The sequence below is a fragment of the Aulonocara stuartgranti genome (assembly GCF_965226115.1).
Source record: "Aulonocara stuartgranti genome assembly, chromosome: 17".
Taxonomy (NCBI): Eukaryota; Metazoa; Chordata; class Actinopteri; order Cichliformes; family Cichlidae; genus Aulonocara; species Aulonocara stuartgranti.
In genome coordinates, this window is record NC_138953.1 from 21874203 (window position 1) to 21888769 (window position 14567).

The following is a 14567-nucleotide window of genomic DNA, read 5'->3' on the forward strand; positions in this document are numbered from 1 at the left end:
GGGAGTGGGAGGGAGGGCAGAAGGGCAGGAGGAGGAGGGAAGACAAGAAAGAACAAAAACAAGACAAAAGGGTTGGACACGTCGTCGTTATAAAAACCCAAAACAGAGATTGATACAGAGAACAGCTCACAGGCAGACAACAGTGTTCTCAGTCGCTGTAGAAACAACAGGCGAAAAACGAGCACAGTGTAATGACAACCACAACCCCTCCCCGACCCCCGCCTCATCCACCACAGGACACCTGGGACAATAACCATCGGAGCGTCGGATTGGCTGTTGATGCCTTCCCTCGTCCTTGCCCCTCCTCCTTCTCCTTCCTCTCGCTCCCACACACACACACGCACACACTGGCCGAATTCGTCATACCTGTATTCAACTGCTCTCATCTCTCAGCAATTGAGCGGTGTAAAGCAGGCTGAATATGCATGAAAACAATTTGAATCCATTTGGGCCGTTCATGTTGTTTTGTGTGTCTGACTGGGTGCCCTCTCTTTCTGTCTTTGTCAGACAGGAAAGAGATGTGATAGAGGAGGGCGAGGTGAGGGGGGGCATCAGCAGGGGGCTCGGGAAGACGGGAGGATAGGAAATGATATTAATTCAATCCACAGGGAGAGGAAGGCGAATAGGAAGTGGAGGTGTGGTCGGCCTCCTCCGTGACTGACACTGATTTTAGCCAATCAAGATTGGACACAGCCAGAGGCAATTTTAGGGGAGTTTGTTATCAGTTGTTTGTGGGTAAGGGGTGGGAGGAGGGGGTGCAAAGTTGTGTTTGTCTGACTGGTTAGGGAGTGATTAGAGGAGATAATGTGAGAAGTGCTTCAACAACACCCCAGGCTAATAATATGCTAACAAACTCACCAAGCCATGTTAGCGCAGCCAGGCCTGAACTGATTACACACATGCTTGGACACACACACACACACACACACGTTCAGGTTCAGCTGGCTGACTCGTGGCTTGGCTACAGAGGAAAAAACTAATAGCATGGGTCATCAGATAGACTCTCCCTGGCTGTGTGGATGGGATGAAAGGGTGGAGAAAGGGGGGGGGGGGGGAGGAAATTGTGAGGATAATGCAACAGACAACAAGACAGAGAGAGAGGGGAAGGACAGATATGTTGAGGAATAGATGATCATTGTTCTCTTCCACCTCTATCACAAGCCGCCTGTAGCTGTGATAGAATGAGGATGAGAGAGACGAATGGTCAGTTTTTTCTCCTGACTACATCCACGGCTGCCTGGATTTTAAACACAGGCGTTTCCCTGAGAAAATGTAGACCTGCACTTGTACAGTTGCAAGTTTATCTCGGGGCTCTGACCGCCCTTTCTGGAGGGTAACACGTTTCTGATGAGCCTCGCTGTTTAAAACCGGACGCTTCTTTGCTCGGTAGAGGGCAGGTTGGTTTCTTTGATTGTTGGGCTGTTTCACAAACTGATTTTAAAACAAGAGATTAGAGTTGCATCTGTTTCTCATAGTCACTGTTTGTCTCTTTTATTTTGTACGTAGTGCTCAAACTGCTTGGTTACAGCTTTGAATCAAATCGCCAACTTTACAATTATTAGACACCCCGTTCTACCTCTGCACACATTTGAGACACGGGGCACGCCGAGCAAGCGAGTCAAACCCCGTATTAAGTCGAATATAACCAATTTGAAGATAAATATTTTTAATATGCTCATTTTGATGCCAGCAAAACATTTTGACCGTGTGTCAACAGAATCAAAATCCGGCTGATTAGTAATATGGTTATTTATAAAAGAACCAGGCTGGTACAGATAGGGAGGCAAAGACTACGTGGGCAAACAGTTCTAAAACAGTTGTAATATTTTTTTTTTAAATAATCTGTGGTATATAATACATTTTAAAAGATATAATCTATATTTAAAGATTCAGAATTCCTGATCTTCAGCCTCTCGGGTGTCATTAAAAACACATCTCTGTTGTAGAAAGTTAAAACTGTATCATGAAAATATGAAAGCATATTTAAACAAGTTCCAGATGTGTGTCTCTTGGCCTCATTTTATTTTAACAGGAGATTAGGCAAAGTGGGGAACTCTGCTTTGATTTGACCCATATTTAACTGGATCAGGTGACCCTGAACTCTCCCTCAGTTACGCTGCAACTGGTCTAGGCGTGTGGGGTCTTCCCATGATGTGTTTCTTCTTTCCTCACCCTTTCACTCTCTGCAGTTAATCATTAGTTATTATTAATCTCTCTCTCTCGTCTCATCTCCCTCTCCTCACCCTGCTGGATATTTCTTCCTGTTAAAAAGGAGTTTTTCCGTCCCACTGTCACCATATGCTTGCTCACAAGGGGTCGTGTGATAGTTGGGGTTTTCTCCGGATTATTGTAGGGTCTTTACGTTACAACATAAAGCAACTTCAGACAAACTCTTGTTGTGACTTATCGCTATATAGATAAAACTGAACTGAATGAAAGCAATGTCATTATCTGGCAAACTAAACTGCTGAGTAGGTGAAATTATATATCCTGGGCAATTACAGGAAATCATTTAAAAAGTAACATAACTGGTGTGTCTGAAAGAGGTCAGCACACCCTTGGTCCCAGCCTTTTTGAAAATCTTTTTCTGTCATCAAACTCAGAATGTGCTGTGTTTTTAATAATTTGCATAAATTGGCATTTTTTAAATTTCCCATGTTACCTAGCGCCCTAACTCTTTTTTTGAATCTTTTTTGTAGGTTGTAATTTTGAAAATCAGTTCTGAAAAAAGTAATGTGGATATTTTTTGAAGGCGTGGTTGCCAAACCTATTATATTAACACATGATAAAAGCAGAAATTATAGCACTCAAAAAGTTTACCGGGTCTCCTGTTAGAGGTTCAGACTGTGTTAACTGAACATATCAACTGAGGCCACAGTATTGAAGGTTCAGTTTTTATAGTCTACACCATTTTCTGAATAGAATGAGAAGTTTAAGTGATGGCTGTCAAGTAGAATGAGCCTTGGTCTTTAGTGAGAACAACTTTAGAATTGAAAGAAATACACTTGAACAGTTTTTATCATCCGAGCACTCAAATCAACATCTTCTGTGTTCAATTTTCAAAATGATTGTTCCTATTGGTTATGCAGACCTGTCTCTGATCTTATATGAAACCTATTGACCTTTCCTTTTTCTTTTCTGTCACTGCCAACTGGAAGATAGAGTTCAATCACCTTTTATGTGAAACTACCTTGGTTGCTTAACATTAAAGAGGCAAGAAGGTGATAAAAAAGAGACTGAAGCTCTGACCTAGTAAACATTTGATGCGTCCTTTGCAGTGCCAGGGCTGCTGTGCTAAGTGGTAGCACTGAAGATAGGACATACAAAAAGGGGTCATTTTTCAATTTATTCAGGGGACTGTCTATTTTAGGTGGGCCACAATCTGCCATTTAACTGCTTATTTTCCAGGAGGCTGCCTCCATCCTCTGCAGAGAAGTAATGCCCCAGAACTAGATCAGTTCTGCAGGGGGCATCCATTTGGGTTAGCCCTCCAGACTGGTCCTGATAGGTCCTGACTCTATTTATAAAACCGGTCAGCTACAACATCATCGGCTGTCACCGAAAGGAGACTCATCAGTTTGTCTCCAACTGTCAGACAGGATGCTTTTCATCCGCAAAGAAACATTTCTATCTTTAGCCCGTTTCTGCAGCTTGAAGCCAAAGCTTCTAAATAAGGAATTCCACTGCGCCTGCACACTGATTCATTAATGTCGAAGCTGTTAATGAAAAAAGAAACGCTTAGAGTCGAAGCCATACTTTCTGGCTGGTTGGTGCATGTCTTATTTTTCGAAGCACAGAGATGGGACGTGGCTCGAGCGCTAAAAATACCTCACGGGCCGCATTCTGTCGTCAGTGGAGAACCAAACAGTCCTTTAATGAAAGTAGGGTAGCTCCCCAGGCCCAGCCATCCACTGGTGGTGTGATCCATATTTTATTAATAGCGGGATGGTGGAGCGCTCTTCTGATTGATATCGAGATTTAATAGGACCTCAGCAGCGATGCTATGTGGGACTGAGGGCCCCTGGGAGTTGCAGGCACACAGAAATCCGTAAAGGCCTATTTATTTCCAACCTGGTTAGGGGTGTTTGTTTACTAGCCAAGACCAAGCTGGACTAACAGTATTTCCTTTTCGACTAAGTGGTTTATATTAGTTCCACAGAAGCAAGGATTTGGCCATTGCATCTAAAATATTCATGAGGACAAAAGAGAGGAGCTGAAGAGGGATGGAAGAAGGAAACAGGGAAGGGAGGGAAGGAGGCCGGTGTGGGATGTCTGAGAAAAAGAGGACAAATTGATGCAAGAACGGATTCTAGGACAGCCAGGGTGAATATAGAGACGGGGAGGGCCGTGTTGTTCGCAGAAGCAGAGGAACATGGGAGTTTGAGTAGTGTGGTTTCAGGCAAAGACTCAAGATGGAGACAACCTTCAGAAGAAAAGGAGGAAGATCAGACTCGAGTCAACAATAAAACATCCATAACATTCAACAGCCACAGAAAAGTATATATCACCAACATAACCACACTGAACCTGCGTGACGATGACAGCGACAGCTCCCGTGACAGAAGGAGGAAGAATAGAAGGACAGAGATTCGCAAAAAGCCCCTCCATCTCCTCAGCACATAGAAACCACAAAGGGGCAGGGAAGGGGGAGGTAGGGTATACTGGGAGGACGTTTGAAATGAGCCGTGAGGGGAGGCAGGTGTGTGCTTGTGGGAAGAAATGGTTGATGATGATTATTTAGATAGGTAACATAGCTAAAAATAGATTGATAGATGATTATCATATCTGCTCATATGTCTTGAAACACGGACCTACAGAACACACCTGTCACACCCAGCAGCTGACTGATCTGAATGATTTGACACCTGGTTTATAGGTCCATTTCTTTTCTTTAAAAGCAGCCCTGGAGCACTTTGAGAAGAGCACCAAGAGTGTGCCAATTACGAAGGAAACTCGCCAGGAATTTGCTATTTTGCTGTGGAGGCAGCTCATACCTTTCTCCAAATCAACTGAATTGGAGATGTTGCCACATTCAGAGTCATAAAAACGTTTTTCTTTTCTTTTATGGCCGTGTTACTTTTTCATTACTGCTCTATGACTCCCGCCAAGTCCCCGAATGGCCAAATCAGCACCTCACCAACTGAAAAAAAATGAAAGGGAAATGGCTGGTATTACAAGGGTTTCATGTGAACTGCCAGTAATAACCATAATTTGCTTGAAATTCTAAATTTGAGGGCAGGCTTTCCTCAATATCAGTTTGGTACTGGACTCAAATTTGGTTCAACAAGTGATTTATGTCAACAGTAACTGAGACTGGTATCAAATAACTGTAAGATCATTCACTGAAGATAAAAGATCAATGTAGCTATGGTGTGCTGCATACGCCTTGAGCAGAGCAGTGCTTTTTGAAACTAGCAACGAGCACAAGGTGGATTTGACTGAGAAACCTGTCGATCACATAACCTAACATAAACTCGTATACTGATGTAATAAAGTGGGGTCTTCGTCTCATAGACTTATCAAGTCAAAAAAAAGTAAATACAGTTGCAGTAAAATTATGAAAGTGCTTTAAAATTAACATTTTGTTTTGCTATGCAAAACATAACCAATCCTTTTATTTCAACACTACAAAGCCAACAAAGCAGCAACTCACGTCCCGATTTGGACAGCGGATTTGAAAATTCCCACTGCTCTGCAATGGAAGTACAGAGCTTAGGACTGGCTCATGGACAGGGTAAACCGGAACAGCAGGGAAGGTGGAGGATATGAACAGAGGTTAGGAGGCGAGAAGGAGGAGTGGGAGAGGGGATGTTTGGGGATGAAGCTGACAGAGCAAGAAGGGGAGAAGAAAGAATGGGGGTGGGGGGTATATAGAGCGAAAGAGGAGAAGCATGTATTCACAGTGGTGGCCACAGCAGCCTCGAGATGTTGCTCCAGTTCATTTGCATTGACTTCTTAAAATGACTCTTTTAAGACCTCGAAGGAAAACATTTAGGAAGAAGCAGTTGGTTGAAAACAGAATCTGATACAAAGGCTGTGCTGTATTAGGCATATAAGGTATACTGGGCTTGTTGCACTCATTTAATTTCTATAAACAGATATCTATACATAAATGTGGTTCCTTTTTTAGTCCGTTTGTACTCTCAATCCCAACAGACTTCAATGGTAAAATCCCAACTTTACGGCAACCTTTCAGCGGAAACTCTTTTTGGTGACTTCAGATATTTTTTCTCTTCAACAAACAACTGTACCGTGGCTATGATTTTCTATAACTCACCTGTTTGTTAAAGCTTAAAATTAGGGCTCTAGCTGCTGTTGTCTGCTAGCTGTCTCTGCTAACTGTCTCGAGGCTTAACCTCTATTAATAAGAATAATTAAAGTGGGCTTCATGTGCTTTTAGGACCTCTTTGAAATGGGATTATCTGACTATATCTATCAGTTTTTATTTGGGAATTTGTGCTTCTGTTCTAATGAGTAAAATTCTTAGTTGATACTTAGCAGTTATTAGCAGGTGTTTGTGCCTATGCAGGTAAAGCTAACCAAGCTTGTTTGCACTGGCAGATGGTGTAACGCTCCTCACTTTCATCCAAGTATGGTCACTTTTGGATCCAAAAACCAAAAGTATGGTAGCTGATGCTGACGCTTTAAGAACAGGAAGTTCAGAATTAGTCTGTATACTTTATATACAGTCGATGGTTTGCACCTCTCTCATCCTCCACCATGTGTCCAACAGCTATCATCAGAGGCCTAAAGACTTATTAGCAACCATCTGATAACCAGTGGTTGTGTAGGGAAAACTAGTGAAACAGGTTGTTTGCATGGCTAATGCCGACTTGATTGTAAACAATAACTAAACAATAACTACTACTATTTAACTTGCTTGGAGGATAAATTGGCATCGCTCATGCAAACTACAAGAGACCGCAGCAATCTTGCAGCAAACTTTAACAACCACTTACAACTGGTTGGTAAATACACATGTGGTTGCCGAGGGTTGCTAAAGAGTCTAAAGGCCTGTGTGACTGAGGCCATACAACACCAGCTAATCTAGAATAATTTTATCTTGTAATATGCAGAAAATAAAATAACCTTTAAACCACAACTTGATGCCCCTATACATCCATTAAGTGGATAAACTAGCGGAGCCTTTTGAGAGCCCTGATCCAGCTTCAGCTTTAATTATTTCTGCTCTCATTCTATTGCTTATTATTATCACTAGAATTTCTGCAGTATCTATCAAACCAATAAAACCTGATAATATGAGCTCTAAAATGGCCTTTGACGTCTTTATGACCTGCACAGAGCTCTTCCACTGCAGACCTTTGATGGCTAATAATTGATTTTATTTTGGCGAACCATTCGATAACCATCTTCTGAACCACTCAGACTCCGGGAAATAAAAAAGGACAGAGCGCACTTCCACTTGCCGAAGACAATGAATGGCTCAAGGCTGACTTTCAATTAGAAAATCAAGCCTACACACACAAACATTTATTGTTGGTTCTGTCAGGTGTGCAGCTTGATCACAACATTAAAATACTATTTCAGGTAAATGGGGAAATCTAATTTAATAGGCACGGGCACATTATGCGCAATGAAAGGCTCATCATTTTTCTATACTGCTGATTTGCAAAGGAAATATTTATGACCCCAAAAAGTTTTTATATAATAATTACCGCAGTTTTAAGTAAACAGTCTTTTCTTGCAACACTGACAGCTCGGAAAACACTTCCAGAGGTAGACAGTGAAGTGAAAAATGGCTGAGAAGGTGTAAATGAGCAGCTTCCTGTGCAGCACAAATGCTTTTAAGCAGGCAAATAACAATAAACTGCAAAACATTAAAGCGGTTGGGAACTTTTTCAAGTCAGTTTTTCAGAACCTCACTTCAACCAGTCAACTCTTATCACAAAATTTCGAGGTAAACACTTTTGAGTCATTACACAAGTTAATGCAATGAACTGTAGCTGCTGGAGGCCACGCAGGTGTTAATGTTCACATGAGGAACATCAAGTCTGGATCGAAGTGAGTCAGAGGGACAGGTACCTCTGCTGAGCCCGTCGGGTCCTCGGAGGATCCGGCATTCCTCGATCTGTCCAAACGCAGAGAACATGACCCGGATGTCGTTCTCGTTGCACTTCTTCGACACCATGCCGATGAACAACTTCCTGTCTTCCACGGCTGTAAGGAGAACCGAGAAACAAGATGAATGAAGAGATTTTATGACATTAACACTCTGTGCATGCCAGAGTTAATGCTGTGTTCCTCTCAAATGACTTTAAACATTTCCTTAATACCTATTTCACTCTTTTAATCAGAAAAGACCTCAGGTGCCCTCTAAGAAAACCACTCTGACATAACTGTAATGGGCTTCTAAAGCAGATAGAAACATGGCATAAAGGAAGAAAAAAAAAACAGTTTGAAAGCTTAATCTGTTGAACTTTGGGTTTTATTGTAAATTATGGCCTTAACCCAAATGTTATATAAGACCAAACTCACTTAGTCATAAAGCCTGTTGCATCCAGAATAGTTTGAGGGGTTTTTCTTGATGCTGAGCTAATGAGCTGCTACTAGCTTTATATTTATTATCCAGGCATTTAAGTGTTTTCAGTGTTTGTTGTGAAAGCAAATAAGTACTTTAAAGCTGGTGTAGGCAAATTTCTTTTAGTTTTGGTCATTAGACAAAAAAAGTGGATTCATCAGAGTACTATCACCGGGGAGAGTGGGGTTCAAAGTCCCTATACGCCATATGGATTCAGTGTTGCCAACTCCTCAGTAAGGAAAATCGCTATTGGCTGTCCTAAAAGTTGCTAGAAGTCGCCAAATGACGTCATCGCCTAATTTGCATAATTGGCCATGCTAATGTAATTGTAACCTACGCTGTTGGAGAGAGAAATAACATCGTGGAAGAGTCATAAAGTGAGTAAAAAACGTCCTAAATGCAGTTTGAATGTATTTAGAACTACAAATTAAATTTATTTTAGCAATTATTGTTTTTAAATGTCACAATTCCAACCCTGCTTCTTTATCCAGGCCTGGACCAGCAAAAGTGACCCGAAATTGGCACTCTGGTGGAGTTACTTTGTGTGTGAGTGTGTGTTTATAAGTAGTTTTAAACCTTGTGATCCACAAAACAGCATAAGAGTAAAGGAAGAACTGACTGCGTTACAGTCAGTGCGGGAGCAGCGGCTTCGCTCATGCGCGATTCATTTGCTGTTTGGACGCACATGTGTGAACGTCTCTTGCCCTGATAGCAGCTGGGGAGGACTATCCTCCGCCTGTGAGCGCTTTGGCATGGGTGAGGTGCCCAAGGCAGCACCGCTGCTTGTTGAGAGTAAGAGCGATACGCGTTTTCACGTCAAAAAGTCGTCATAAATAAGTCTCCAATAATACCAGAAAAAGTCACCAGATTTGTCGCTAGTCGCTTTTTAGAAAAAAAGTTGCTAAGGGGGTCTGAAAACTTGCTAAATATAGCGACAAAGTCGCTAAGTTGGAAACACTGCATGGATTACATGCTGGATAGTGGGTGGGGCTTAAAAACGAGCCCTTGGGCTATAACCTCCGGTTTGACTGACTCATTACTAGTGATGTGTGATACCACTGATTTCCTTTCCGATCCGATCCAAGTAATATTCAGGGTGGTATCGACGATACTGATCCCGATACTTTGTACAAAAACATTTTATTTATTGTATCTCAAATTATAGCATGATAATGATTACAGGACATCAGATTACTTGTTCTTATCACTTAATGCAGAGTTCATCATACAGAAATAAAAAACCTGATGTTGTGCGCTATTTGAACACCTTGCCTGCCTGCAGCACTAAAGGACTAGCAGCACCTGTCGTTCTCCTCCTCTTCAGTTCGTCTCAATATACACTCGTCATATTCTGTGATATGATTTACTCTGAGGTGTTTGACCTCAGGTTAGTGATGTTGCCACAACCATACATGCCAACCCTCCCAATTTTTCCGGGAGAATCCCGAATTTCAGTGCCCGTCCCGAAAATCTCCCGGAGCCACCATTCTCCCGAATTTCTCCCGATTTTCCACCCGGACAACAAAATTGAAAAAACCATATCGCAGAATTCATAGTGCCTATTCCAGTTTCCAACAATGGCGGCAGCTGCTTAGTTTTAATATTACTCTTATTTCTCTTTCTGCGCCGCAAAAAAACTTTTAACATGTTTTCAGGTGAGAATGTAGCTGTGTAAACTTCAAATATCTGAGACGACCAACACATCGTCTTCAAACCCCCGCGGTCTTTCACTACTCGGGTTAAACATGATATATAAGTCACTTTGATAACTTAAAAATGTTATTGTTGGGCTTTTTCAGTGTTTTATTTGTTTGTGAGTAAATTGGCTTGGCTGAGATTAAAGTTATTAGATTAGATTAAATTAAATGTTACTTTATTAATCCCTCGGGAGGGTTCCTCCGGGGTTTTCACACAGCTGAATAAACGTCAAACAGAAAGCTGATTAAACAGAAGTGTGAGACGGTCGAGAGTTTACGTCAGCGCCCTGTTATATTTTAGATGGCAAGGAGCAGACGGCTGTTTCACTCCACCGAGGGAGCTCGTGCCGTACTACCCGGCTTTCTTTAGACCGCGAAGGCCGGGTTCTGAGGTGGAAGCAGCCTCTGAATTTGGACACCCCTGCTGTATTTTATCCGATAAATCAACACTGTAAAATGTATTTATCACCCCCCCCCCCCAACAGCCCTTTTGAATGTCTCCCTAATTCTGAGGTCTCAAGCTTGGCAAGTATGGCCACAACACCTCACTTTTTTGCCACATGTATCGCAAACCACGTCTCAGCTGTTTGTGGAAGTAAAATATGTCCACACAATTACGCTCAGCCATTGTTGTGAGTGCACGCGCCAAGGGGCTGCAGACATTTATACAGCCGTATTTCGCACATGACTATGAAAGGCGGAAGAGGAAGTAGTTCCTTTGAATGTAGACAATCCGAATGTTATAGTTTCTTTCCACTGTGTTCCTGTTAATGATAAACTACAAATTTACCCTAAATTACTAAAATATTGATATTTTAATGTGAGAATCGATTCTAGAACATAAATGATTGGTATCGAAAGAATTGATATTTCAGGATCGATCCGCACATCACTACCCATTAGCTGTGCCATCACTGGAACTTATTTCCTAAGCACAGGAATGCTTCATGGCTAATCAAAGTCCTTAGAGAAGCAAGTCTGGGTACTCAGCAGCCATACTGGTAATGCTTCCCTAGGTAGTTATTTCGAAGTATTATTGAAATTAACTTTAATTTATTAACTGCTTATCCAATTCAGAGTCACAGAGGGGATAGAGCCTATCCCAGCTGTCACAGGGTGAGAGGTTGGGTACACTCTGGGCAGGTTGTCGGTCTATCGCAGGGCTAACACAGAGAAAGAGTGTGTTAACACTCACAGCCACACCTATGGCCAACCACTGAACCTAACATGCATGTAGTCGGAGTGTGGGAGAACGTCAGAGCACCTGGAGAACTGGGAGAGAACTCATGCAAGCACTAGGAGAACATCCACACAGAACGGTTTCAAACCAGGGTGCACTAATAACTTTAATTTCAATCTCCTAAAATAAAATGCTTAAAAAGTTTGCTGACAAATGCGCTGTTACAGATTTCTTTCATAGATGTCATATTAGGACTGCCACTTTTCTCTCCTATTATGTTTCTGGTTTAATCCCGTGCTTTTGCCGGATGAAAGAAGGATTAACTGTAAAGAATTGGGTGTTTCAGAAAGCGTTCTCACAACTTTAAACCCTCCCAAACTCAGATATGGTGTAAGTTAAAGATTTACTGAACATTTCTGCCCCAAAGTTAGTGACACCACAAAATAAAGTAATCATGGATAGATGGAGTGTGAACATCGCAGCAGCTCATAACCAACAATCAGCGCTTTATCGTGTAAAAAAAATTGGCTAACTTGACTTTGTTAGGACATAAAACTTTGCTGATTTATTTAAGAGCAGTTCCAATTTCAGATGACCAATATTTTCTTTGCTTGAGGGTAGTTTCTGTTTTGTGTAGTTTACGGATAATCACATTCAAAGCCATTTTTTAAATATATATACCAAGGAGAGTATGCTGTGAAATAGTGATGTGTGGAAAAAAAGATTGGTAAGAACAAAGTGTAAAATAAAAAAATAAAAAAATAGATAAAAATGAAAAAGAGCGAAATGTGGAAAAATGGATTGAGACAAAAAAATGTAGCAATCAAAAGAAACAGTCAAAGAAAGAAAAAAAGACAGTGGGAGAGCGATGAAGACAGACAGAGTTCATGTATTTCATCATGCCATCTGTGAGGCTCTGATCAATGTCTCATTATCACTTCAACACCGGCTCCTTGCTGAGACTCTTCAGCCTGTCCTCTCTCACCCCCTTCCTCCCTCCCTCCACCTCTCCTTCCTCCTCTATCCTCCTTCCTCCTCCCTCGTGAATTTCTCTCCATCTCCTCTGCTGACACAATCCCTCCTTCCTCCGGTGCAATCTCGAGGAACGGGCGCAGGCGGCTGCAGGTGAAGGCGAGAAACTTGCCCCCGTGTGTTTTCCACGCGAGGCGTTAAGTTCGAATTAGGCTGAGAGTGAAACCCACATTCATTTGCTGAAACAATGCGCGCATGTGTGTGTTTATGTGTTCCCGCTGCATTCAATGTAATGCTAATCCAATTCATTTTTAATGAGGAAACTGTCAGCTCTTACCGCGAGGCGAAAGAGATAAGCGGTCTGTTGCACTCTGGGAAATCAATAGCGCACTTGTTTATTTTGCTGTTTGAATTGTTTGTGTGTTTAAAAAACAAACCATCGGGATACGCTGCCAAGATAAGTGTTGCTTCAAAAAGCTTTAACTCCTTTGTACACACAGTTTGTGTGTGTGTGTGTGTGCGCACATCACTCCAGAGAAAGATTACCACAAGTCTAACAGCAATGTAATTAATTTACTCTGTGTCGATAGGAAAGAAAGAGAGGAGATATCGTTACAATTGACTGTTTCTGTTTTCGGACGAGGCGCACAGGCAGGCGGGCGGGTGATAAGACTCATAAAGCCGGCTCTGGGATGTATCAGGAGTCGGTTTTGCATTCGGGGATAAATCGGAGCAGAAGCGGCCTCACGCTGAGCTCCAAAAATAGTTAAAAGATGCCGAAGAAAGAATCACAAAGGTTTAGGGAAGTGTTAAATAAAAAACCCCACACACATACGCACAAGATTAACCAATACTGTTATCTCTCTCAGTCTCTTTCTCTTCTTCCATCTCCACTGGCTAAACTAATAAAGCTCTGCGCAGCCATACGTCACTGTTACAGCGGATCTAACACTGGGTTTATTAAAGGTCATTACCGTTAAATGGATGGACGTGTAACGTATGGTCTGCTCTATATTTCACCATTCCCACTGTGAGCAGCGGCTTCTTTATTAAGTTCCACCATCCTTACCCTGACAGTTATTTCTTATAAAGTGATATTTGGCCATATTTCAGTGGAGCGGATGATGGCTTTTATAAGCATTTCTCCCCCTGCCTTCCCAGATGCTGTCATTTTGCTCTCCTCCCCTGCAGTGGACAGTGACATATAGAGCAGGGCGATATGGCCAAAAATATTTATCACGACATATATTTGAAAATTTGCGATAACGATATAACTGACGATATAATTGATGCGAGACAAAATACAACTCCACAACATTACTAGCGCAAAAAGACAACCTTCCATTTATTTTCACTTAAACAAGAAGCTGGTTTTTATGTACATTAAAGCTTTATAAAAATGTAACAGTGCAAATGCAAATTCCTTGCTGAAAGTTTAACCAAAAGGCATTTCCAGTAGAAATGGGCTGACATATCCTGAGCATAACCATGTATAATATCCACTGAAGTTAAAAAGAGGTGCTTTGCAACATTAAACTGCAGTGTGCAGTACGTATTTTTCGGACCATAAGGTGCACGGGATTATAAGGCACATTAAGCGAAACAAAGCAGTCAGATAAATCAAACTTTATTAAACTCATTCTTCTTGCTTCCTCCAATTCTGTACCATTGATTCATTAATGTTGAATTCTCTGGCAGCGGCTCTATTCCCATGTTGTTGCAGTATACTAATGACTAACCTCGTATTGTGGACGGATTATCTCAGTTGTTCTCCTGACTGAAGTTTGGTCCTTTTACAGCATCCTGCCATGCGATTGCATTTGTCTCTAACCATGAGGAACCTTAACGTTAACTTTTATAAGTGGAAAAGTGTTAGTGTTCGTCCTCCAGCTTCACTGTTTATGTTATGCTAACATAGCTGTGTCGCTAGCGATCACGTAGCACATCATTATATACCAGCTAGCCCAACTTCAGTAACCCTACAAACGTCACTGCTGTTTAGTTTTCTGTCTTCATTTATGTTGGAAGTGATAGCAGAGCTGTACGTTTGATTTTTTTCAGAAATCTCTCAGTCAGAACATGCTATATCATGCTTAGGTAACTAGCGAAACTAGCGAGCTAACTTCCGCTAGCTTCCTGCTAGCTTCTAACTCCGTTAAATGTAATACATTTTGTTTTC

At 41.7% G+C, this 14567-nt stretch overlaps 1 protein-coding gene and 1 long non-coding RNA gene across 18 annotated transcripts in view; one reads left to right on the forward strand and one right to left on the reverse strand.

Moving 5' to 3' along the window:
* The window catches only part of celf2 (cugbp, Elav-like family member 2), a 244545-nt gene that overhangs the window by 43270 nt on the left and 186708 nt on the right, over nucleotides 1–14567 (reverse strand). For all 17 annotated transcript variants that reach the window (XM_082509967.1, XM_082509972.1, XM_082509966.1 and 14 more), the window contains one exon: nucleotides 8044–8178. In XM_082509967.1, the coding sequence (XP_082366093.1) occupies nucleotides 8044–8178 (135 nt within the window). The remainder of the gene's footprint in view (nucleotides 1–8043; nucleotides 8179–14567) is intronic.
* Nucleotides 1–14567, forward strand: part of LOC309691929 — a 58490-nt gene that overhangs the window by 12345 nt on the left and 31578 nt on the right. The gene's annotated exons all lie outside the window — the stretch shown is intronic.